Here is a 26,986-nt window from a genome sequence, read left to right as displayed (position 1 = left end):
TTTTTCACTGAACCTTACCCCAAATTTCTGATACCACATGGGAACCAGAGCTGAATTAAGACTTGGAATGTTTCTTGATTTGCAGTAAGATCACCTCCATTTAGGTTTTGTTAATCCAGTTTACATAACAGAGTTTCTATGCCTTTTGTTAATATGTTTTTTAAATCATTTCTCTATTCAACATGTTTTTGATTAGCAATAATAATAACAAAGAAGATTAATTGGGTACTTAATAGGCTAAATGCTTGTTACAAGAAGTAATTTACTTGAAAATATTTTATGCCAATGGTTCCTGTAGACTTCAGTGCCCAGGAGATCCCACTGTTCTCATGGAAAATTCTCACTGGAATATTCAGCTACTATTTTATCAGAAAGAAAGTACGCCAGGGACTTCCCTGGTGGCTCAGTGGTTAAGAATCTGACTTCCAGTGCAGGGGACGGGGTTTCAGTCCCTGATTAGGGAACTAAGATCCCACACGCTGCCGGGTAACTAAGCCTGTGAGCCGCAACGAAGAGCCAGTGCAGCCAAAATTTAAAAAAAAAGAAAAGAAAAATGTATTCCGGGGGAAGCTACATGCTTCCTTTTTACTAAAAAGCATGCAAATGCTTTATTTATCCTGTATTTATCAGAGACTTTCCTAATTAGTATAATGAATTCAGAAATAGGTTTCTATTGAGGAAATTACAGCCTTTTTGCTTTGTACGGTAAGTGTAATAAATGGACCTTCACTCATATGTAGACTGTCTTAAAACTTTAGAGTTGCACACTTCCCACTTGCTCAAAGAATCTAGGAAATTAATGTGAAATCCCCAGGGCTGCTCTGGGGGCCTGATACCTATGGGGTTTTGTGTTCAGCCTCTGTCTGGAGGCCCTGAGGGCTCCCCAGGGGACTCAGTGGTAAAGAATCTGCCATCCAATGCAGGAGCCACAGGAGATGCAGGTGTGATCCCTGGGTCGGGAAGATCCCCTGGAATAGGAAATGGCAACCCACTCCAATATTCTTGCCTGGGAAATCCCATGGACAGGGCAGTCTGGTGGGGTACAGTCCATGGGGTCACAAGAGTCAGACACAACAGAGCACCTGAGCGCACACAGAGGCCATGTAGTCCCCTGAGGCTGACCACTGGGGTTACTGAACCCTGCGTTGAGAGCCCTTATACCACTTGCTGGTGAGAACCCCGGAGAGGTCAGAGCTGGGACTTCACGGAACACATTTACTGCTAATATGTACTAAGTTAAAAATATCTGTATCTGTAGAGCTTACTTTCATTCAGAACTGCTGGCAAAACTTTGGGGGTGGAGAACATTTTCACCTACCTTCCAAATTTCTGTAGCCACTGTCTACTACCTGCCGGAAGAATCTGGAACTTACGCCTGACCAGCCTGGTGCAGGATGTCCCCAAATCCCTTTCCACACCCCAGCTCACATCACTCTCACAGTCACTGCCACAAGGGAAGTGAGCTCCCAGGGGCACAAAAAGCTTGCACAGGTCATGTGACCCCAAATGGCAGAGCCAGATGTCAAGCCAGGTCGGCATCAGCCCCTTTGCCAAGCTGCAATGAGAGCTCCAGAAAGGTCCTATGCTGTGAAGCTCAGCTCGAGGCTTATCCCTTGGTCACTGGTGTGAAAAGTCTAGGCTGGATGATCTCTGGGACCCTTCTGGTTCTAACAGTCAATAATTCGCTCTGATTTTGAAAGACTTAAGTGTAGCTTTAGAATCTTGAGTTATTCAGATAAACACCATAAGACCAGCGGAAAGGCGGCACTTAAAAATATAGCAAATTGCTCCCTTAAAAAAAAAATGTAGATTACTGGGCCTTCTTTGAGGGATTCAAAATTTTTAAGAATTAGACCTCGGAGCCTGATTTTTCAAACATATTCTAAAAAGTAGAGTGTTTACACAAAAGTGTGAGAGCCACCATGTCATGTACATCCATAATCACATCCCAGCTTCTAGAGAAGCTAACTCACCCACTGAGGTTCTCAGGTCTCAGGGATGGAGCACCAACGAGAGGTCAGCGCTTACTTGCAGCAGCTTCACTGTAACCAAGCCCCACTCACAGTTGCCGCTGCAGCTCAACAGCAAGGAGACAGAACACCCCACATATTGCACAGCGGCACCCCCACCTGGGTACCGAATCTCTATCCCTCTGGGCCTCTTCATGTCAGTTGTTCCTGGTAGAAGCTTTTCATTCCACAGTTTCACATTTCTTTCAAAAGAAATACCACCGAGTCCTAGTTAGAAGGAGCTCTAAAGAGTTTCGTTTTACACATTGATAATCAACTCCCATGCCTGAAGCCAATGCACCCTGTGCTTCTGAGAGGGAAACCTCCACGAGAATTCAGGGGCCCGTCCCTTCTGCGGGGGCCTTTGCCACATCCAGAAGGACCAACCATGGCCCCCCTTCCAGGGCTCCCTGTTCATCTCTGCACCGTTGCAGAGGGGATTGTTTATTATTATTAATATTTAGAAAGGTTGCCTCTAGCGGAACTAAAATGTGCATCACAGAACAACAGTTGTTTGCGCGTTTGAAGTGGAGCATCACACCCAGGAGAGCGCCTTCACTTGAAGTTTCTCTCTCCCCATCTCCACTTGCAAACAGAGATTGATGAATAACAATGATTGTTTCAGAATTGCCTCTCTCCCATTATTTATTTGGTCGTGTCTCTTCCCAGAAACCCCCTTAATTGAACCAGACACTATAAACCAGTTTGCGTGGATTTGATGACAGCCGGCTCCTTGCTTCTTTACAGTAAATAATAAAGGACTCCAAGGCTACAGAATGAGGTGACACCCACCAACTCCTTGTCCCCATCTGCAGCCCATGCAAAAAAACACCAGCCAGATAGTAGAATCAGCTGCCCATTTGTTAAAGCCGTGGGGGATGCTGTAGGTTTTTGACAGATTACCCTGGAGGCAGGAAGAGATGTAAAATCGTACATAAAAGATTCCTGGGCCCCAGGAAGCCAGTTCATTTGGAAAGTCACCTGTCCTGAAGCTGAGCACACTCATGGTTTTGGAGCAGTGACGTTTCCCAGGTTTGATCTCCATACTAGTACCCTGCTCTTCATGCCACCATTACTGTACTCCAGTACTGCTAGAACAAGCTTTGTCAATAATAATAAAAACCAACTCCTCTGCAACTGACAGCAAGTGCAGGGATGTGCAGGAATCAATAATGCCAGTGAAAAGAAGCTTTAAAATATCATTTGCTCAATGCATGCATTCATTCAACATGTGTTTATTTCATGCCTAGTTTGCACCAGGCACCATTCTGGGCCCTATTCTGTTCACAGCAGTGGACAAAATACGAAAACGTACTCCCCCTTATCCATCTTCCTTTCTAGCGGAGCTGAGCAAGCAAACACTCAGACATATGGTGCATCACATGATGGGAGGTGTGTGGAGAAATAAAACCAGAAAGGAGAATAAGAGGGTGAGATGGAGGCGGGGCCATGTTAGGCTTAAAGGGGGCTTTGGGTCAAAGACCTGTAGGAAAGGGGGAGCAAGGCACACGATGTGTAGAGGAAGGAGGCTCCAACCAGAGGGAATGGTGAGGGCAAGGACCTGAAGCCACAAGGGGCTCAGCAAGTGGGAGGCAGAGGACGAAGAGGCCAGAGTTCGGGGAGTGGAAAGTGTGAGAAGGAAGGGGAGGATGCTGAAAGGGAGGATGGGTGATACGTGTGAGACCTCCTCTACCTGTCGTGAAAACTGCCTTCTACACAGAAGGCAAAGGGGACCCTTGAGAGGTTTGAGTGACACGATGCAGCTTCCACTTTGGCTGCTGTGTTAAATAAGGACTGGGCTTGGCCGGGGGGCAGGGTGCACCAGGGAGAAACAGGAAAGCCAGTCAAGAGCCTTTCATCCAGATGAAGGCTCAGGGTGGAGTGATTAAAGGTAATAGTGGAGGAGTGGTGAGAAGCTCTGGTGGTATTTTGAATGCCAAACCACTGGGATCTGCTGACAAATTGGATGTGTATGTAAGAGAAGGAAATTAAAGATGATTCCGAGGGATTTGGCCTCCAGGGGACTAGAAGGGTGGAATTGCCATTTACTAGACTGGATGAGATACAGATTTTACCCATGGAAGACGGATGTGGGGCAGATCAAGAGTTCCATCTTGAATGTGCTAAGTTTGAGATGTCTTTTCAACATCCAAAGGAGAGCCAGCTTTGTGAGCCTAGAATTCTGGTCCAGGCTGGAGTGTTCATCTTGAACTAAGCCATCAGGCTGAATGAGATCACTACAGAAAGGGTAGACAGAGCAGAAAAGGGCTCTGAGCACTGGCCCCTGAGGCACTCCAGAGGTTAGGGAGGCTATGAAATTACTTGGAGAGTAAAATGATATGTAATTCAAAATCAGCCAGACATATAGACGTCCAAACCGGCTAGCCTCTATCTTCCTCGCATTTCATAAGGTTGAGGTGACCATTAAATCAGAAAGTAGGCATGAAGTCCTATGATTACCCCCTGCAGACCAGGCACTGTATCAGGCACATGAATTGCCTTATTATCTCATTGGATCTTCACAAAAGCCCTGCACAGTGGTTATTATTGATCCCACTGCCCAGGGTAGAAAACCAAGCCTCAGAGAGGTCAAGCAACTCGCTTCAGTTTACACAGTGAAGAAAATGGCAAAGCCAGCACACAGCGACCACCAGTCTGTCTCCAGACACCCCCAGAACCCTCTTGCTCTCCCTTACTACCAGACCCGCTTCTCAGCCTGACTCATCAGAGTCACCTGTGGGTTGCTCAGTCGTGTCCGACTCTTTGCAACTCCATGGACTGTAGCCCGCTAGGCTCCTCTGTCTGTGGGATTCTCCAGGCGAGAACACTGGAGTGGGTTACCATTCCATCCTCCATGAGGTTTTCCTGACCCAAGGATCAAACCTAGGTCTCCTATAGGCAGATTCTGAACCATCTGAGCCACAAGGGAATCACCTGGGATCATTGCAAAACTGCCCAGACCCTCCCCAGACCTATTTCCTCCGAATCTCTCAGGACAGACCCGGGTATCACAGGTTTTACAGCTACCTGGGAGATTCTAACAAGCAGCTGGCACTGAAAACCACTGCCTTTGACCACTTCCTCTATTTGTGCACAGGTATGCTCCACTGTGTTCCAGAAAGGATTTCACCTGTTCATTTGCTAATAAAACTGACCGTGTGTTTATGCTGATCTGTGAAAACCACAATTCTTTGTGCTGTGATTAGATATCTAAGTTAAGCATTCAGAGTTTAAAGAAAACTGAGGGGATTAAAAAACAACATTATTTCCAGAAATGGTTTCCAGGGTTTTCTTCCTCTGTCTAAAAGTCTTGTGAATGAGGTCTTGGCTCCCCAGTCATTGAAATAGATGAAGGGCAGAAGTAGGTTTAGGTTAGCAAAAAAATTTTCTAGCCAAGTTTAACTACAGATATGTGAGTCAGCAGATAAATAACTCTGATTTCTCATCCCAATCAGAACTGCCTTGTTCTTTTGTGTCAGAAGACGTCTCTTCTGAGGCCTATGTTTATCATAAACATGGTAGTGTCAAAAAGGAAATTACCAGCAGAGGGTGATTAATAGCAAAACAAAACAAAAAGTCTGGGTGCATTTGGGTCACTGTTTGCTCACATTTACCGCTTAACTACAATTTGGACGCCTTCTGGAAGTTCCTCTGTCCATTAAAAAGATTATCAATGCGAGATCTTAGGGAAAACTAAATTTAGGGTGTTGGAAGCTGTGGCAGAATGTGAAAGTGCCTGTCATATACATCAACCTCTCATTGCTGCTGCTGCTAAGTCGCTTCAGTCGTGTCCGACTCTGTGCGACCCCATAGATGGCCGCCCACCAGGCCCCACCGTCCCTGGGATTCTCCAGGCAAGAACACTGGAGTGGGTTGCCCTTTCCTTCTCCAGTGCATGAAAGTGAAAAGTGAAAGTGAAGTCACTCAGTCCTGGCTGACCCTTAGTGACCCCATGGACTGCAGCCCACCAGGCTCTTCCGTCCATGGGATTTTCCAGGCAAGAGTACTGGAGTGGGTTGCCATTGCCTTCTCATTGGCTCACACTTAAAATGTTCCAAGTGTTTTTCTTCATTATATAAAAACATATATTAAAAAAAATCTGTAAAACTAGGCATAGCTTCCCAGAGCCAATCAGATGGGGCCAGTTCTATGTTGGGGACCATGTTACATCTCTTCTGATGACCCTATGTTATTTTTGTCATGTGAAATTCTCATTCTATTTTTGAGGTTTCACATCCTGTGATTGTGAACATTAGGCACATTTTTCTCTTTAGAAGACAAATGGCTCTTCCTTCACAGCCCAGAAAGGGAAAAAAGTAAGCTCCCACTACTTCCTTCCCACCTGTCTCTATGAATATGGTGACCCCTCCAGGAAGCTATCTCCGGCATCTGAATGAAGCCTCCACGACTTCAGCTCTCTAATACATTCTTGAATTCCCTGTTTGCTAATTACTCCTACAATGCTGTCAGACAGGTGAGGGTGTACCTAATCTTCCGAGGCTGAAACCTTCTATTGGTAGAGTTAAATGTTTCATTGTCAGCATCTGGTGAGCCGGCTCAGGCCATTCATCAAACATCTTTTCCAATCAGAACATACCCGTTTCAAAACAGAAATAACACCAGCTGCTCATTTGGGTCTTTTCTTGCATCTTTATTTACATAAAACTTTCAGCAAAGGGGTAGGATTACAGCCCAGGTGATTGAAAGCTAAAATATAGTCTTTCCTTTTCCGATTGGGCTTGGAAATGGTCAGAAAATGGTCATCGACCAACTTTTATTCAAAGTGAGTAAAGGCTGGTTCTCTAAGCTCCTCTGTCAAAAGGAATCTCTCTCTTCTTTGCAGACCTTTCTTGTGTAAATACTCTTTTCCTTGGGTTTTTCACCCTCCATTATTCTGTGTTAATATCATCAAACATGTCTTTCTTCCCGGTTCCTGGGTGCTCTTCCAGATCACCATTTTAGGCATGTAGGGTGGTGGAGGACACAGAACTGGGGACCAGTCTGCCTGTGTTCACATCCCAGCTATACCCTGTCGCTCACTGTGCATAGCCTTGGGAAGATTTGTACTCATCTGCGGCCTCTGTTTTCTCATCTGAAAAGTGGAGATAATAACAGTAGCCTTACTCACATTATAGACATTCAGTTCAGTTCAATCGCTCAGTCGTGTCCGACTCTTTGCGACCCCATGAATTGCAGCACGCCAGGCCTCCCTGTCCATCACCAACTCCCAGAGTTCACTCAAACTCATGTCCATCGAGTCGGTGATGCCATCCAGCCATCTCATCCTCTGCCGTCCCCTTCTCCTCCTGCCTCCAATCCCTCCCAGCATCAGAGTCTTTTCCAAAGAGACAACTCTTCGCATGAGGTGGCCAAAGTACTGGAGTTTCAGCTTTAGCATCATTCCTTCCAAAGAACACCCAGGACCGATCTCCTTTAGATTGGACTGGTTGGATCTCCTTGCTGGCCAAGGGACTCTCAAGAGTCTTCTCCAACACCACAGTTCAAAAGCATCAATTCTTCGGCACTCAGCTTTCTTCACAGTCCAACTCTCACATCCATACATGACTACTGGAAAAACCATAGCCTTGACTAGACGGACCTTTGTTGGCAAAGTCATGTCTCTGCTTTTGAGTATGCTATCTGGGTTGGTAATAACTTTCCTTCCAAGGAGTAAGCGTCTTTTAGTTTCATGGCTGCAATCACCATCTGCAGTGATTTTGGAGCCCCCAAAAATAAAGTCTGACACTGTTTCCACTGTTTCCCCACCTATTTCCCATGAAGTGATGGATATGAAGAGTGAATAAGCTGATGTTGGCACACGCAGAATATCGTCTGCCTGACCCAGAGTAAGCCCTGTGTATTGGGTTGGCCAAAATAGTCATTTGGGTTTTTCCATACAATGTAATGGAAAAAACTGAACAAACTTGCTTGGCCAACCCAATAATGATTTTTCTGCAGTCTGTATTCCACCTGCCAACATACAAATAAAGGCCAAAAAGTCTGTGAACTCCAGATACTGCTTCTGAAGTCCTCCCAGAGATGGGATGACTAAAATTACTGGAGAGATTGTTCCTCTCTCTTAGTAATGGCCTCGGACTTTCAGTTTGTACCCTTGTATTTGGTCATTTTCCTGTTCTTCTAGGCCTAAGTCTCCCTTCTGGATAAAGGGAGGTGTATTTTTATTTAAAATTATAGTATATATTTTATAGGGCTTCCCTGGTGGCTCAGACAGTAAAGAATCCACCCTCAATGCAGGAGATCGGGTTTGATCCCTGGGTCAGGAAGATCCCCTGGGGAGGGGAATGGCAACCCACACAGTATTCTTCTTGCCTGGAGAATCCCATGGACAGAGGAGCCTGGTGGGCTACAGTCTGTTGGGTCACAAAGAGTCAGACATGACTGAGCAACTAACACTTACATAGTGTATGTTTTATAATATATAAAATGTTATATGTTTGAATTCTGGTTTTGAAATGTGAAGGATAGATCTCTTGTATGCCATCTACAGGGAAGTAGGAAATTAAGTGAAATAAGTCAAAAGACACAAAGGACATTTTTCAATATATTTCCTCTCCTACTCCACAACTCAATACTCATTTCAAAGTTTGGGTTCCATGGTTAGTCCAGTTTCTCTCCTTCCTACCATACCAAATATATATTTTTCCTATGAATTACAACCTTCACCTGGAGGATTGTGTAAATGATTCTCTTTATAGTTCAGTAAAACAACTAGGAAAGTTTAACAAAAACTTACACTTACACGTCGACTTACACTTCAGTTCAGTTCAGTTCAGTCGCTCAGTCATGTCTGACTCTTTTGCAGACCCAAGGACTGCAGCACGCCAGGCCTCCTTGTCCATCACCAACTCCCAGAGTTTAGTCAAACTCATGTCCATTGAGTCGGTGATGCCATCCAGCCATCTCATCCTCTGTCGTCTGTCCCCTTCTCCTCCTGCCTTCACTCTTTCCCAGCATCAGGGTCGTTTCAAATGAGTCAGTTCTTCGCATCAGGTGGCCAAAGTATTGGAGTTTCAGCTTCAACATCAGTCCTTCCAATGAACATACCAAATATATATTTCTCCTATGAAATACAACCTTCTCCTGGAAGAATATGTAAATGATTCTCTTTATAGTTCAGTAAAGGAACTAGGAAAGTTTAACAAAAACATCAGCTTACACTTAACATAGCTAAATAACAGCTGACTAGATGAAAAGAAACGGAACTCTGAGTCTTCCTAAGTGTCAAGGGGAGGGTGGTAGGAGAGCCCTGTCAAGACTGTAGACGGGATGTTTGGGTCCAGTCGGTTGAAGCACGTGGCCAAAACTCCCTGTGTGGATTTCCACATGTCCCTTTCGGTCTTGTATGCCATCTACAGAGATAACCATAGGATGCTTTTCAGGCCTCAGAGGTTGGGAATTAAAATTCCACTTGTACTTACCTGTGAAACTGGTATAAGATTGTCCTGTTTTTCTGTCAAAGGTCTAGCCAAGGGGGTTGTTAGCCATCCCCTAGCTGCTGCTGATGTCGCATTTGTGTTCAGTGGTTTGGAAATGCCCTCAAATACGTGGATTCCCTGAACCCATCTCTGGGGTGCTGAGAAAACTAGAGAGCTCTTATTTGCATATATTATTTAGTTGTACATCATTTTAGATATCTCCTTCTACATGAAGGACAAAATCTTTTCTTCTATGGTTCAGGAAGCAACAACAGAAGTCCTGATGGTGATGGGACTTCCCTGGTGATCCAGTGACTAAGACCTCGCCTTCCAATGCAGGGACATGGGTTCCATCTCTGACCAGGGAGTGAAGATCCCACACGCCTCAGAGCCAAAACACCATGACATAAACAATATAAGCAACATTGTAACAAATTCAATAAAGACTTTAGCTGTGGTCCACATTAAAAAAAGAAATCTTAAGGAAGTCCTGATGGTGAAGTCACACCAGTTAAATGGCAGTTTTCAGTTACAGATGGAATGATAGGAAAAGAACAGGGAAGCACATAAAATGTAAATCATCAGCAAGGGAAGGGCAGCCCAGTGTCGAAATACCTTAAAGGGACTTGCCTGGTGGTCCAGTGGCTAAGATTCCATGCTCCTAATGCAGGGAGCCCGAGTTTGATCCCTGGTCAGGAACTAGATCCCACATGCCACAACCAAAGATCCCGCAACAAAGATTGAAGATCCCAAGTGCCACAACTAAAACCCAGTGTAGCCAAATAAATAAAAATGAATAAATACCAAAATAAAATACTTTGGAGAATTTGAGCAAAAGACCAGTCATTTAGATGGGCGTGAATGAGAGCAAGTCACATAATCCATGACATCCTGTCTGCCTTCCTAAGGGAATCTGCAGGAGGTGGACTTGCTAGCCTTTAGAATGTTCCAGAATGAGTTTCAGGGGACATCCTAGGCAAGCCAAAAGTAGGAGCATAATGTAATGCTGAGGGCTTTGCAGACTAAACCTCACCTGCTCTCACAAGCCACACCTCAGGATGACTCTTGACTAATCTGGTGAGCCTCTCTATGACGGACGGCAGGCCAAGCCATACCCACCAACCTGGAAGTGGGTTGCCATTCTTTTTACTCACTCTAAAAGAGAGACAAAAATGAGAATAACCCAGATGCTTACTGCACCCGTTTTGCCCATCAGCTTTTGTCCTAGATGGCAGTGCTGTGCTTCCGCACTGCCGTGTGCCGTGACGCTGGTTGGGTGGTGTTTGCTCTGGCCCAGCGCTCTGTCGTCTCTCCTGGTTCAGTGAGTGAGAACATGAGCTCCATGAAGGCAGGGGCTCCGGGTGGGGCTGGTTCAAGGCTTCTCTGTCCATGGGATTTTCTAGGCAAGAATTATTTACCACACCTGGAATAGTGTCTGAAGACTTACTGCTTACCAGACATTGTGTACTGTTTCATTTCTGGTTATTAAGGGGGAAAAAACCTACAAAGTAGGTACATTTTACAGACGTGAAAACTGAGGTTCAGTCACTTGCCCAATGAGAGTAACAGGGTGATAAGTGGTAGGCGTGGGATTCCACCCAGGGCTCTCTTGTGTCTTGTATCAGCCTTCCTAACAGCTACACTGTACCGCCTCCTGTAGGCTACTGGACATAATAAATTATAAACCTCTGTATGAAGCAACAGCTATGTTAACTGAAAATTAGCTTACTTTAGGATAATCCTGAAAGTCTTTTCTAATCAAATTCTAAAACTATTGTGTTTTGGAATCATCATTTCATGTTCTATAAATGGCACATAATTGCCCCTTTGTTGGTGGCTCAGATGGTAAAGCATCTGGCTGCAATGCAGGAGACCCAGGTTTGATCCCTGGGTCGGGAAGATCCTCTGGAGAAGGAAATGGCAACCCATTCCAGTACTCTTGCCTGGAAAATTCCGTGGATGGAGGAGCCTGGTAGGCTATAGTCCATGAGGTTGCAGAGAGTCAGACACAACTGAGCGACTTCACTTTCACTTTCACTTTAGTGGTTGGAATAAATCAGCATCAACAAGTTTGACTTTCTGTGAGCATTTGTCTCTGAAGAGAAAATGTGTGTGTGTGTGTGTGTATGTGTGTGTGTGTGTGTGTGTGTGTGTTGGAGAGGAGGACCCAGACTAGCATTTAGTGATGCTGGAAAAAGAGTGGCCTTCTTGGATTACATTATAATGGGGAGACCATGTATCCCAGTGACTCTTAAAGGCAAACATGGGTTTTTAAGCTGAGCGATTCACAAGGAAGAGATAGAATTCAAATAACAATGTGTAGGACATTTGAAGAGTAAAATTATGGATGGTTCTAACTAAGAACAAAGAGAACAAAAGTGGGAAATCTCCATGACAACTAGAGAGCCAAGCAACTGGATTCCAGATTCGCCTGCAGCTCTCTTCAAAACTCCTTGGAAAGTCTGAGAAAGCATTTAAATGGAAAACAAGTCAAGTGAATTCAGGTGAGTGAATCTCTGAGAGACAGGAAATGATCCAGGTGATTGGAGTATACTCTCTCTTAGGGAAGTGGGAAAGTAAGTGAAGTAAGTTCAAAAGACACAAAGGACATTTTTCAATATATTTCCTCTCCTACTCCACAACTCAATGCTCATTTCAAAGTTTGGGTTCTGTGGTCATTCAGTTTCTCTCCTTGCTACCATATCAAATATATATTTCTCCTGTGAAATACAACCTCCTCCTGGAGGAATGTGTAAATGATTCTCTTTATAGTTCAGTAAAGCAACTAGTATTTGTTCTTGTTCAGGCTTTTTCGATGGGAAACATTGCTTCATCCTCTGTTCTTAAATAATCGATCATTCATGTATTGAGTGGGGGCTCAGCAGTAAAGAATCTGCCTGCAATACAGGAGAGGCAGGAGATGCTGGTTCAATCCCTGGGTTGGGAAAATCCCCAGGAGAAGGAAATGGCACCACACTCCAGGGTTCTTGCCTAGAAAATCCCATGGACAGAGGAGCCTTGCAGTGTACCGTCCATAGGGTTGCAAAGAGCTGGACCTGACTGAGCACACGCGCACGCACCTGTGCTCAAACACTGCAGGAGATTAAGGGACTTTGCCAATGTTCAGAGGGAAACAAAACTTGTACAAAAGAAAGTCATGGCATCATAAGCAAATGCTAAATTTATGGGATGCAATTGTTGCAAGAAAGGGGACCCCTTCCAGGGCCCAAGAGTGGGCTCTTGTCTAACACTCAGAAGTGAGTTGTCCAGTGAGACACACGTGCCGACAAAGCAAAGACTTTACTGGGTAGGGGCGCCCAGGCAGAGAGCAGGAGGGTAAGGGAACCCAGGGCGACTGCTCTGCCACGTGGCTCAGAGTCTCGGGTTTTATGGTGATGCGGTTAGTTTCTGGGTTGTCTGTAGCCAATCATTCTGACTCGGGGTCCTTCCTGGTGGTGCACGTATGGCTTAGCCAAGATGGATTGCAGTGAGGAGGATTCTGGAAGATTGTTAGAACATATGGACTGGAGTCTCTTCTCTCCTTTTGACCTTTCCTGAATTCTTCTGGTAGGTGGTAGTTTGTTAGTTCCAGGAACTCCTGTTGTAAAATAACTCATGTAAGTGGTTACTATCTTGCCTGGCCAGGATGGGTGGTGTCAGTCAATGGGTCCCCTAACACAACTCAGAAGAGAGGCTTCATTCTTCAAAAGAAGAAGAAATCAGTAGGAAGCCCACCTTCACAGTGGAGGAAAATGTAAAGATGAGCCTGCAAGAACCCATAGAATTTAGTCACCCAGAAAGAAAGGACAAGATCTAGGCGGGGGCTCAGCGTTCACAAAGCCACGTGCTAGGCCTGAGCCAGTGACAGCAATTGGCAACTGGGAGATGATGTAGAGAACAAACATGTGGACACAGCAGGGAAGGAGGGCGGACGAAATAGAGAGGAGCGTTGACATATATGCGCTACTGTGTGTAAAACAGCTAGCTAGTGGGAAGCTGCCATGCAGCACAGGGAGCTCAGCTCAGTGCCCAGTGATGCCCCAGAGCGGTGGGGTGAGGGGGTAGGAGAGAGGCCCAAGAGGGAGGGGATCTATGTACACATAGAGCTGATTCACTTTGTTTTACAGCAGAAACCAACACAACATTGGAAAGCAATTATACTCCAATAAAAAAAATAAGGTTAAAAATAAAAAGTGAACCGTTGTCTAATTCTGCCTCTACCGCCTAACCAATGTATGATGTTAGGCAGGTCATTCTAACCCTCAGTTGCCTTGCGTTTCATCAGGGAAATCGCCACTTGCTTCTTAGGGCTGTTGTAAGGATTAAATGAGATAATGCAAGCAAAGCCCTTACAAAATGGCAGTGTCATAATCCTTCTCTATTGACGTTAAAGGATAGAGGACTTGATGAATGGGCGCTGGAAAGTCATTGTAATTCTTGAGCAGGGTCTTGGCTTTAATTAATGTGGGTCTTAGGAAGATTAATCTGGCTGTGGTTTGTAGGATTGATGAAAGGAAGAGTCTGAAGACAGGGGGTTCTGTCAGGAGGCCCAGAGTCATTTGGCTTGAATTTATGAGGAACTGAATTAGGAAGGTGGCCGTGAAGACTGAGGGAGAAGGACAGCGCTAGATGGAAAAAAGACTGTCCAGAACTTGGTGACTTGATCTACAAGTCAACAGACAGATGGAGTTAGTCAAAGATGAGCCCCAGACTCTGAGCTGTAGAAACCAGGTAAGCATATGCTAGCCCTGCACTCAGAAGGGAAGCCAAGGTGATCCGGGCAAAAGCTACAGAAAGCAGGTCCCAAGAAGGCAAGGATCTGGTCTGTGTTATTTCTCTTTATGTCCTCAGCACTAGAAGTAGTAACTCACATATAGCAGAAGCCCAGAAAGTATTTTTTGAATGCATGATGGGTGGATGGAATGAAAGAATGAGTAGATGGTGAGAGCGTCATGCATCTGCAAGTAAACTCGGAACAATTACGTAAAGTAGATGGGTTTTATTTTTATTTGGCCATGCCAGTTTTTAGCTGTGGCATGCGAACTATTAGTTGCAACATATGGAATCTAGCTCCCCCACCAGGGATAGAACCCAGGCCCCCTGCAGTGGAGCGAGGGATCCTAGCCAGGGGGCCACCAGGGAAGTCCCAGTAAATGGGTTTTATATTTTAAGTAATAGAGCAGCCTTCTATATAAAGGTCCATATTTAACCTAGAGGGGAAAAAAAAAGTATTTCTCAGGAAAAATTTAAAAACCATCCATCCAATAGAAAGAGGTAACTGTTAAAACTTAGAACGCTGATACAAAGGGAATTTTCTAATTCAGAGAACATAAAATAAACATGTTCAAAATAGGGGAAAGAAAACCCCACTTGTTCTGGTATATATTATCCTTCCCATCCTGGGTATAGGATAAAAGAAACTCCTTACTTGCTTGTTAGAAGAAGAAAGCTCGCACTTGAAGTTCTTACTTGGCAGATGTCAGTTGAAAGCTCTGCTTATGGAATATGCCGCAGTGTCAAAGTCTGTTGGATAATTTTAGACGAATGTGTCATGTGTGACATGGAAATATGGCATGCTCTACATTAGTGATTTCCCAAGTGTTTGGAGCAGGTAGTAATGTGCTGAGAAAGTGCTCTTTATCTCTCCACACAGTGTACTTGTAGAGCAGTGGGGAAATGCTTCTGGTGGAAATTACTTTAGTCAGAAAAAGAATCCATTTACAATATGCGCCTTCTAACATCTTTCAGACAATGCATTGTATTAAAGAGGCATTTTTTGATTAATGTTTTATAAACATTTTTCAGCATGACAGCTTAAAGTCCCTGTAAAATTGTAAATGCGCGCGTGGTGTTCACTTCCATAAAGTCAAACGCCATCTCATATAGTCTAGTCGGATCCTGTCAACCACAGTGACACAGAATCAGTACCTGGGAGCATTAAAATTAATTTGCTTCATTTATATTACTGCAGTGATCGCAAGATGAAAAGAGTCCTATATTTAAATTTTACTTGAAAAAGAAAACTCTTTCGAGTAAGTTTGTTTGGTTTTTTTGAAATTATTGCCCTTTTCTCTCCCTAGTTAATGAATGGAGTGAAAATGGAGTGATAGTCTACACAGTAACTTGATGATGGGGTCTGGATTAGCACAATTCCAATCCTTCAGCATTCTCCTTCTGAGCACTAAGATGCTCAGAGATGAAGGCGAAACAGTAGCTGACCCTAAAAAGCCCACAGCTTAGTAAGGGTCAAACACATACACACACACACACGAAGCAAGCAGTAATAATAAATGCAGCAAATGCCAGGCTGGAATGCACCTCATTTGGGTAAGCCTAGAGCAGAAAGGAGGCTTGCGACAATAAGGATGACTTCCCTGAGGAGGCAAGCTTGGGAACTGAGGGCTTAAAGGTTGGGCAGGTCAAGAAGTGGGTGACAAGAATTCTGAGCAAAAAAAAAAAAAAAGCTCATTGGCAAAGATCAAGAGGCGAGACCTCTTGAGCCTGGAGGAGGGGCAGAGCTAGAAGGAGAGGGTACTGCGCTCTCGGTGGCTGGAGCACAGCGGGAGTCGCGGGGCGGGGTGGTGAGCCGTAGAGGGGTTTATACTCAGTCTGGCTCCTGACTGGAAAATACCCTGCACAAGACAAGCCTGAAGGCAGAGAGCCCGGTTTGGGGAGAGTGCGGGGGCACAGGTGAGGCCCACCGTGCCCTGAAGGAAGGTTACGGGGAGGAGGTATGAGTGGTCACCCAGTGGCTGCTGAGCCTCCTTAGTGAGGCTTTGCCACATGCTGTAGTTAATCTGTTCAGCGAGTGCTCGTTGAATGAATGAGTGAGTGATGGGGTGAGCTATTAAAAGGCTGGGTGAAGAGGATGAAAGGGCGGTGCATTACATGGGCTTCTGGAAAAGGAGATCTAGCCCATGTTCTCTGATTTGACTTGAAGATCAAGTTTTGCCAAATTCATGGCCAGGTGACAGAAATCGCAGGGTGGGAAATGCAGCGGCAGGTGCTGGGAATCTCTCTATTGCATTTCCAGTGTTCATCCTGACAGTGCTGGAAACCCAGCCAGGAGGCCCTAGAACAGAGATCATAAACTCACTGCTTCCAAGCGATCGTGGCCACTGCCTGGACCACTCGGGCGTGGAGAAGTTAATTCTCCTCCCCTCATGCACTTCTCCCAGCTTCTCTTTCTACTCTGACTCTTGAGAAAATGAAAAGGCGCTAAGCAGAAGCTACTGATTTGGGGCCAGAAGGGCAGACAGGGAGAAACTGAAGGAAGGCATGGGAAAGAAAGACTGAGACCCAGAGGAGACTGCAAAGACACTAATGATTTTTTTTTAATTTTATTTTATTTTTAAACTTTACATAATTGTATTAGTTTTGCCAAATATCAAAATGAATCCGCCACAGGTAAACATGTGTTCCCCATCCTGAACCCTCCTCCCTCCTCCCTCCCCATACCATCCCTCTGGGTCGTCCCAGTGCACTAGCCCCAAGCATCCAGTATCGTGCATCGAACCTGGACTGGCAACTCATTTCATACATGATATTTTACATGATTTGAAAGGAAAGTGACTCATCGGATGCCGGAGAAGGAAGGGAGCATTCCAGACCAAGGCGACAGAAAGGTTCCCAAAACAAAGAGCTTGGCTCTGGAGTCTCGGTCCCTTCGTGCAGGGACTAGCCTGTCGCAAATCCACCCTTAGAGGGTGACAAGACAAGCAGAGGGACCTGACCCTCATCTTCGGAAGCCAAGTTTTCCTCTCTGATTTTATTTTCAATCATATTTTTAACAGTCACCAGGAAGAGTGGCGATAGGAAATCTGATGAACAATTAACAAGAATGAGAGACTTCACTGGTGTCCCAGTGGCTAAGACGCCACACTTCCAGTGCCGGGGGCCTAAGTTTGATCCCTGGTTAGGGAACTAGATCTCACATGCGTCATCTAAAGATCCTGCAAGCTGCAGTGAAGATTGTAGATCCCATGTGTCACAAGTGAGATCTGGCACAGCCAAATAAATAAACAGTGAACCAGAAGGTATTGCAGGCTCACAAAGTGGTGAAGGGAAATCCCTGCTTTGTTTGACAAATGGCTACAGCAGCTGCCAGTCATGGTAGAACCCTCTCTTGAGGTGGATGGCTGGGGTGCCAGGCTGAGGGAGAGAAGGTCTGTGTCTCCAGGGTGAGTCGGGCAAACGCACCAGCCCATCAACCCAGGGACAATTAAACAGCTGGAAAACTGGAAAGTGGAGAGGGGACAATGAATAGCTGAAGCTGGAGGAATAAAGGAAGAAGTTGGACATCTCAGAACCTATCAGTAGAAGTCTGGAGAGGAAATGAAGGTCAGCCTTCCTAGGAGGGGCATAAGGGGCTATCTACTGGGGCTAACCCCCAGGCACCTGCCCCTTCTCCAGACTTCCTGTGGTGCCCTCTCCGAGCAGAACCATGCAGGGAGCCATGAACTGATGAGGAGGAGTGATGTTTGCAGAGTCCCAACCCCGTCAGCAAATATGTACAGAGGAGTATATTGGAAGATGAAATGAAAGAGCTGAAGAACCAGCCCCAGGCCAGAAGAGAACTTCACATGCATTGGTACTAGGGACCACAGGAGGTAGAAGGTCAGTTGTACACTGGAAGCTTCTGGAAGTCAGCTTCCATCTGGAGTTCCCTTGCAGCTATGAGAACAGGCCTCACAGTTACTGAGCTCCTGGCTGATGTGAAATCACAGGAACACCCCTGTGAGAAGCAGGGGAGTCCAAGGTCTGATGCCTCGGGCGTACTACTGGGAGGAACCCGAGGGGAGAGAGTCCCAAAAAGACTCTGGATCGGAGAGCTCTTTGCAGCCCAGGTCCTCTTCTGCTTCATGGAGCCACCATCCCCAGGACGTCTTAAGACCTCAGAGGCCTTGACCCCAGCCTGACACAGAGAACTGGAAACCCAGGGGACCTGGATTGCAGTAAAGACCCCACCTCTTGGGAAAGTTACCCAGCCTCTAGGTATTTCATTCATACGGGAGAGCCCTTGACCGCACCTGGCATCTAGTTAAGCGCCTACCGCACACAGAAACATTATTGTCAGCATTACTGTTATCTTTTCATCGCGCTACAGCGAGCTGCTGAGGTCCTTTCCATTATGATACCTTGTGCATCTTGCTTATTGGGGAGGTAGCTCTGCGACTGTAGCTGTGAACTTGCTTCGGCTTACTGAAGAACGACACAGAGCCCGCCTGAACGTAGCCAAGAAAGTGGAACTCAGGTGATTTAGCCCAGCAGCCATGGGCCTTGAATTTTGAGTGAGAAATTCCTGCTCTGATCACTTTTAGAAACAAATACTTCCAAATTTATATCATTTGCTCTCTTTGTGCCCCACGGTTACTCCACCCCACCCTCCAACTCATTCACATCATCATTTTGGGCCAAATAACCTCTCCTGAGAATTTCCCTGGTGGTCCAGTGGTTAAGAATCCACCTTCTAATGCCAGGGACGCAAGTTCGATCCCTGGCCAGGGAACTAAGATCCTACATGCCTCAGCACCACAACAAAGATCCAGAGCAGCCAAAAAAAAAAAAAAAAGTAATAGTCTTTTCCGAAAATAGGAAGAATATATGTTTAGATCTTCTTCGTTTCTCATTGTAATAATTTTCTGGAACCATAATATTGGATGTTGCAAATTCAAATCCAATAAATGGAGTAAGCATATTACATTCAAAAACAAAGCTCCTTTGTTCTTTATATTAGTGAGAAGACAGAAACTGTGCAAGACTAAACATTTGGAGCGTCGAGAGAGACATTGTTTGGGAAGAGTTAAGTGTTTGCAGTTTATGGCAATGATATGTGAGGCTATGAAAAAGAAAGCAGCCATGAAATACATTTTTGCATAAAGGTTTGAAATTTATTAGAAGGTAAAAATAATTGAAAAAGCAGAGCTCTCCTCATCGGGTTATAATAAAACGTTATTTATGGGCCATCATTGCATGTGTTTAGGAGCTGGTTCCTTTTCAGTGGCTGGTCTCAGAGAAACAAAAAGAAAGCTCAGCTCTTAAAGCTGTTCAGATGACAGAACTGATGTGCATACACAATCTTCTGATGACTGGGTCACATTAAAGCAATTGGTGATAACAGTCAAAGCACCGGAGTCTGAATTCTGTTACAGAAGCTTAATAGGTACACCTGCTAGGTGGGTACTTAGAAACTCTGCATGCTTTGCCATGGTGCAGCAGAGCCGCAGACTCATTTAGTAGTAGTATGCATTTACCTAAGCTCCGGTAAGACCTTCACTGTGGGGTTTAATCACTCAGCACAGATTTTAGAATTTTCATCTGCCATACACAATACTGCTTAAAGCGCTTTGAGCTTCTTGGCCAAAAGAGTGGGCAAAGCCTTTATGACTGTCTCTTTGGCTAAAGTACCCTCCTCTTTATCTTATCAAATCCTTTCAGCCCCAAAGTGAACTTAGGTGCTTTGAATGGTGTCTAGCAGGCCTCCCTAAAGACCAGTGGAGCGTTTTGCTACTAAGCAAATGATCCATTTTTAACCTCTACTGGTACGCCTCAGTCTTCTCTCCTCTCTTTGTTAGGCGGTGAGAGTTACCCGTGCCCTTGAACTGACCCCGTTTGCAGTTTTAATCTGTTCTCGAGCTTACAGCTTTACATAGTAAAAGGAGGATGGAAAGATTTGGTGATTCATTCGAGACATTCCCTGTTTGGTTCTGTGAATATCCACAGGGGAAAGATGGTGCATGCCAATGTCCAGTTTTAACGGCCCGTGTCTAGTTTGATGACAGACTGAATTTGCCTCTGGGTTTTCTGTCTTCTTTGTTCATCAGGAATCCCAATGCTGAAGATCGTGTTTGCAGGCCACGAGTACCTCTCTTTAATATCCGTCCCCTTGCTCATCTACCACCCGGTGCAAATCCTCCTGGGAAGCGTGCTCGTGCCAACAATAAAGTCCTGGATGGTGTCAAGGCAGAAGGTGAGACTCGAGAAGGATCTTCTCTGGATCCAAGTCACATCGAAGTGCTATTTCTGAATCTTAGCCATTTATACATGTTAGCATTTGCACATATAACCTTGTTCTCGAGTACACATTTTCTTAACTAAATTCAGTAATAATGATGCATTAATCCATTCCAGTACTTTGGCCACCTCATGCAACGAGTTGACTCATTGGAAAAGACTCTGATGCTGGGAGGGATTGGGGGCAGGAGAAGGGGATGACAGGATGAGATGGCTGGATGGCATCACTGACTCAATGCACGTGAGTCTGAGTGAACTCCGGGAGTTGGTGATGGACAGGGAGGCCTGGCGTGCTGTGATTCATGGGGTCGCAAAGAGTCGGACACGCCTGAGCGACTGAACTGAACTGAATCCATTTCAATTTGAACAAGAGAGTTGAGGACCAATTGTTCTACATTGTTATAAAAGCACAATGATACTTAAAATGCAGTCTTTAAAAGCTGTTTTTAATTTGCTTATGTTGAAGGGCATATTACAGTGGAGTAAAGGTTCAGTAAATATACTCAAAATATACGTGCCCCACCGCTCGGATGCCCACCGTCTTTGCCTCGCCTCTTCATTCACATGTGTCCTGATTTCACGTTTTTCTAAACATAATAGCACTTGGATTTATCTAGTTGCTTTCTCTTTAATTTTCCAGACTCTTCACAACTTCTTTGTATTGCCAAACTATGTGTTTGAGAATTAAGTAAGAGTTCAGTAGCAAACGAGGCCACACAGAGATGTCAATTTCACCACACTCGGCTCAGAAGCCTTCTTACTTATTTGATATTTGTGGATTTATAAAATTATGTGCGCTAAGTCACTTCAGTCATGCCCAATTCTTTATGACCCTGTAGACCGTAGCCCTCCAGGCTCCTCTGTCCATGGGATTCTCCAGGCAATAATACTGGAGTGGGTTGTCATTTCCTCCTCCAGGGGATCTTCCCAACCCAGGGATTGTACCCACATCTGTTACATCTCCTGTGTTGGCAGGCCAAGCTTCTTTACCTCTAGCACCACCCAGGAAGCCCCAAACTATATATCAAATTAAAAACCAAAATAAAACAAAGTGAGTGACTCATACAAAATGTAGAGGCAGTACCTACTGCAGAGGCACCCATAGAGCTGACTCCTTCCCAGCGGCTCAGACTTTGCAAGACTACTTTCAGCCCACTTTCAAGGTGGCAGCTGTCACAGGAGATGACCAGGAGAAGGAGACAGCCAGTGACAGACCCCCTGTGTCATGTCCTTCAGTTCAGTTCACTCATTCAGCCATGTCCAACTCTTTGCGACCCCATGGACTGCAGCACGCCAGACTTCCCTGTCCATCACCAATACCCAGAGGTTGCTCAAACTCGTGTCCTTCAAGTCAGTGATGCCATCCAACCATCTTATCCTCTGTCGTCCCCTTCTCCTCCTACCTTCAATCTTTCCCAGCATCAGAGTCTTTTCCAATGAGTCAGTTCTTCTCATCAAGTGGCCAAAGTACTGGAGTTTCAGCATCAGTTTTTCCAATGAATATTCAGGACTGATTTCCTTTAGGATTGATTGGTTGGCTCTCCTTGCTGGCCAAGGGACTCTCAAGAGTCTTCTCCAACACCACAGTTCAAAAGCATCAATTCTTCGGCGCTCAGCTTTCTTTATAGTCCAACTCTCACATCCATACATGACTACTGGAAAAACCATAGCTTTGGTCTAGTTTGGTCGTAGCTTTTCTTCTTCAAGGAGCAAGCATCCTTTAATTTCATGGCTGTAGTCACCATCTGCAGTGGTTTTGAAGCCCAGGAAAATAAAGTCTCTCAGTTTCATGTCCTAAGTGTCCTGAAAACAGAACAGCCCCGCCACCACCTGTTAAGCTCCACGTATGCTCAGCACGTCCAGCCTTCACCAGGTTCAGAGTGTGGACCCTCGAGCCCAGCTGCCCGTTCTGCCACCTTGCCCATGTGACCCTGGCCATGTTTCTTCACTTCTCTGGACCTGTCTCTGCCACTCTAAGACTCATGATAACATCTGCTCTTTACCGTTACGGAGGGTTACGTGGCAGGTGTTTGACAAAAGCCAGCTGATACAGTCATTGTCATTATCCCTAAAGTCTGGGATTCTCTACAACTGTTTGTAGCAAGCTCTGCTGTCCCCACAGAAAACACGGGAACTAGGCCCAGAGAGCTGAGCAACTTACCCAGAGTTATATGGGTAGTGTAGTCAGTTCGAGAGTTAGGACTTGAACCTTGGTCTATTTGTCCACCACAATGATGCTCCAAACAGAAACACAAGATTGTTTTATTTAATTTATTGCAGTTCATTTACAATGCTTTGTTAGTTTCAAGTGTATAGCAACACGATTCGATTACATATAAGAATAAGAATATGTAGTCTTTTTCAGATTCTTTTCCATTATAGGTTCAGTTCAGTTCAGTCGCTCAGTCGTGTCCAACTCTTTGCGACCCCATGAATTGCAGCACGCCAGGCCTCCCTGTGGTTATTACAAGATATTGACTATAGTTTCCCTGTGCTATACAGTAGGTTCTTGTTGTTCATCCATTTGATATATAGTAGTGTGTATATGAGAAGGCAATGGCACCCCACTCCAGTACTCTTGCCTGGAAAATCCCATGGATGGAGGAGCCTGGTGGGCTGTAGTCCATGGGGTCACGAAGAATCGGACATCACTGAGCAACTTCACTTTCCCTTTTCACTTTCATACATTGGAGAAGGAAATGGCAACCCACTCCAGTGTTCTTGCCTGGAGAACCGCAGGGACGGGGAAGCCTGGTGGGCTGCCGTCTATGGGGTCACACAGAGTCGGACACGACTGAGGCGACTTAGCAGCAGCAGCAGTGTGTATATGTAAATCCCAAGCTGTCATAATTGCTCTCCCCCGCTACAAGACTGCTTTTAGAAGGTGAGCCCTAGGTCCCCAGACTTCTGAGAGAGTAGCGCTCCAGCACCTTCACTCGTCTTGTTACTGAACAAAACGTAAGCAAACGCATTCTGTGCTGGGGCCACGCCAGGCTGGTCGCTTCCCACTCAGAGTTGCTAGAGGAGTGGTTTAATAACCTTTTTCTTTTACTCTTTTTCCCCTTTGAAAACTTCCACTTGTATTCATGCTCATGGCTAACAATGTGTATATACACAATACTCTAGAATTTATAGATATCAATTTTGACAAAGAATGAAGAAAATTATTTGAAATTCCCAATATTCCATCAATAATATGCAACCCTAGTAAACTGCAAATTAATCAGGATGAAGTTTTCTTCTAAACGTTTAAAAGCTCTGGGATTTATCGTACAGAGTAACAGAAGCATGTCCAAAAGGGAGACTAAAGTGGACAACGCCACTCATTTTTCCCATTTGTACAGAAACCACTCCAAACCAGGAGGTCACTGGCTAATGTGGAATCATCCAGAAGGCTTGAAAATTATTTAGCCATCCCATCTGGCCACAAAAATAAATAGAAAGTGTCCATCGTAAGGGTATCCACAAGTGTCTCCTCCGCTTTGCTGATAATACTAAGACCCACAGGGACCATCTAGCACACAGCAGACGAGATGAGCAGCCATGCCAGGCAAGGGGACATGCCAGAGGCTGTGGCCAGTGAGGTGGGCAGGTAAATTTGTTTGGATCCAGGAGTTTGGATCATGGGTTGTATAATGCTGTCTCGGCAGGCCTCTCGTTCTTCCTTGTAGCATAAATTATCTGGTGTTAATTGATGATCTCACATTGTTCGTGGATACAGTCCAGCTCTAAACGCCATGTTTTCCTTTCTTGCAGGGAGTGAAATTGATGAGGCCAACAGTATAACAAAGGAGGCGGTCGTTCCGCAGCCATGTATATATGTACAGGATTGTACTCACAGTTCTGAAGACTTGTATTTGTGAACGTTGCTGCGATGCATATTTTATTTTTTTACACACAAAAAAATACGATATAACTGTTTAAAGTGCCTTAAAATGTATTTGATGAGAGCATTATTTCCAAAACCTACTTTGTTGGTTACTGCCAGGGGTGGTACAGTATTTTGGAGTTATTTAATTTTCTTTTTTCCTAACGCAGAAAACAGCCGTTGAAAGTGACAAAAAAACACGTTTTCCTCGTACCATCTTCCATGCACTACAGCTCTCTCCTAGTTACTGTACTGTTTGAAATGAGGTCACATCATCAGGAAAATGCCCTTCCCATGACAGTGAATATTTCCAAAATCTTATTTGATTTACCACATGATTCTTTCTTTTTCTGCAACTGTGACATGCCTCTTCCTTATCAACTCAGCAGGGGTCATAGATTGAATAGCTGCTGAAAAGCATATAAGTCATCTGCATTTCTTGATATCATTTTTTAAGACATTCCTTCAAATAGTTTCCACACAGAAATTCCTCAGTTCCATTATAAGAGACTGTGGTGTTCTGTGTCTTAAATTTATTATAAGCTGCTTCAAAGGAAGGGCCTGATGTTTGAGTTATGAGTCAAAGTACATGAGGTTTTGAGATTAAACTACAGGATTTGGGTTTCAGGATTTTTTCAAATTATATTTCAAATGTTTTCTCTTTTTCTTCCATCATTTCTTTCTTACCTGTTTTCCAGCACATTTGGCAACTCCCAAAAGCCAAATGTGAGACACCGAAATGTTACAATTAGTTTGACTGGCAAAATTAATGATGGATTATTCCACATTCCACAACTGAGACCAAAATTGTCTTCCTGTTACACTGATGTGCTGAGCACAAATTTCCCCTTTTAGCCAGAAGCAGCCTGTTACATCTTTGAATCAAGTACACTTAAGGCATTTGAAACGTTATTAATGAGAATTTTCCTTGGCAGATTTGACAAATGTTTGCAACATTTTTTAAAAAAATTAAATCACATTGCTGTTACGAATAAATGAAAATATAAAGGTCACAGAGGCAAACAAATGTTACATATACACATTCTGTCTAGCTATGTGGAAAGAAAAACAGACACAGAAGATGCAAAACCATTCATTAACCAAAACAGCAAGTACAATTAGTTCCCAAATTGGCATCAGCTTGCCATGGACTACCCAGTAGTTGCTTCTGCTGTGGCTGGAAGAGCTTTCACGACCCAGTTAGAGAATGAAGTCATTGCTTTATAGAAATGAGGGAACACTTTTTCTCTGCTTCCTGCACACCATTCTGTCACACCTCTCTACTTTTCATGATTTAACAGATGACACTGGCATCCTGAGTTGCACTGAGGCCACATCATACCTTTAGCAGCTGTTTTGTTGTTATTTTATCAATAACAAAGAGTCATTCCTTAGAAGCTCACCGTGTTTACCAATACCATAAATTTACATTACTGTTACTGCCAGCTCTTATCTTGTGTTACTTCTGAGTCATTTCAATGTCACTGAAACTCATAAATTTCACAAGAGTTAGCCTCAGTGTAAGTTTTAAGGCTAGTGCCAGACCCTGCACAAATCTATGCTAAACAGGCTATTTGTCAAGAATTCCTATTGTCAAGAAATTCACTTGTGTCTAAAACTACAGCAATTTTGCTTGGTATTTTTGATGCTTACATATGCAGCACAGAAAGGTTTTTATGTTTTTTTCTACAAACTTCTTTGAATTTCAGAGTAAATGGAATTGTCTGTCTGAGCTATCATAAAAATCTTCAGCCTAGTATTAGAATACTGATTTTTTTTCCCCTCAACTGATCTACCTCTATTGTCTTTCACCTATAGTAGGTGTGACTATGGGATAAAATTCAACTAAAAATGCTATAACATTTTATCTTTTGCTTTAAAAAAGTGTCTTCTGTTTTCAAATAATCTTTACATAGTGAATTTTGGTGGCTTTATTGATATGTTTATGCCTATTTCTTTTTTTACACAAATGCTGTGCATATTTTTCCATAAAGGACAAAAAAATAAAATCAAATTTTATTTTTAATTCCTGCTTACTGGGATTTAATTATTCATATCTTGAAATATGTCCATACACTGGTTTACACATTTGTTTTGTCTAAGTCTATTTATGAAAGAACTACATTATATTTATGTTTGCTCATTTTTCCACCTGGATTTTTTTAATAGCTCTTATGAAATTCTATTTTTTAAATGGGTGAGAATATTCATCTTTTCCTGTGCTCTTTTCTAAGTTTTCAAATTTTGTGGGTTCTTTTTATTCTTCCCTCTTCTGGTTAAAACTAACACACCTCTGGCTAATGTTCAGTGTTTATGCTAAATACCAAATTTTTTTAAAAGGATTGGTGAAGTAATGAAGTGGATTATTTATGATGAATGGAAGATGAAAATAATTCTATGATTAAACAAAGATGTTTCAGAAATCACAAGAGAACCTGTGGCTTATTTTTGACCTGGTTTCAAATGCACTCATAATGCCTTTCAAGTTATCTGTAGATTTTTTTTTTTTAATTCATTCCAATCCTCTTATATTATCTGTAGTAAAATGGATATAAATTCCATAGTCTTCCCATGTATCCATCTCAGTAACCCCCCCATCATGCCATACTGTTAAAATCTAGAAGTTAGCCCTTGCTGGTTAGAGATTTTCTTAGCATCAG

General features: G+C 44.0%; 1 protein-coding gene across 5 annotated transcripts in view; it reads left to right on the top strand.

The window, feature by feature from the left end:
* The window catches only part of SLC10A7 (solute carrier family 10 member 7), a 302,433-nt gene extending 276,081 nt beyond the window's left edge, over positions 1–26,352 (top strand). For 4 of the 5 annotated variants that reach the window (XM_025268133.3, XM_025268132.3, XM_044930481.2 and 1 more), the window contains 2 exons: positions 20,269–20,414; positions 24,215–26,352. In XM_025268133.3, coding sequence (XP_025123918.1) covers positions 20,269–20,414; positions 24,215–24,244 — 176 coding nt within the window. In that variant the 3' untranslated portion in view covers positions 24,245–26,352. Of the gene's footprint in view, positions 1–20,268; positions 20,415–23,802; positions 24,179–24,214 lie in introns of those variants that run through there. The other variant, XM_044930501.2, reaches the window with a different exon arrangement.
* The last annotated feature ends 634 nt before the right edge of the window (positions 26,353–26,986 follow it).

This window comes from Bubalus bubalis, chromosome 17 (assembly GCF_019923935.1).
Source record: "Bubalus bubalis isolate 160015118507 breed Murrah chromosome 17, NDDB_SH_1, whole genome shotgun sequence".
Taxonomy (NCBI): domain Eukaryota; kingdom Metazoa; phylum Chordata; class Mammalia; order Artiodactyla; family Bovidae; genus Bubalus; species Bubalus bubalis.
The sequence above is the reverse complement of the archived record's forward strand: the minus strand, read 5'-3'. Positions and strand labels throughout refer to the sequence as shown.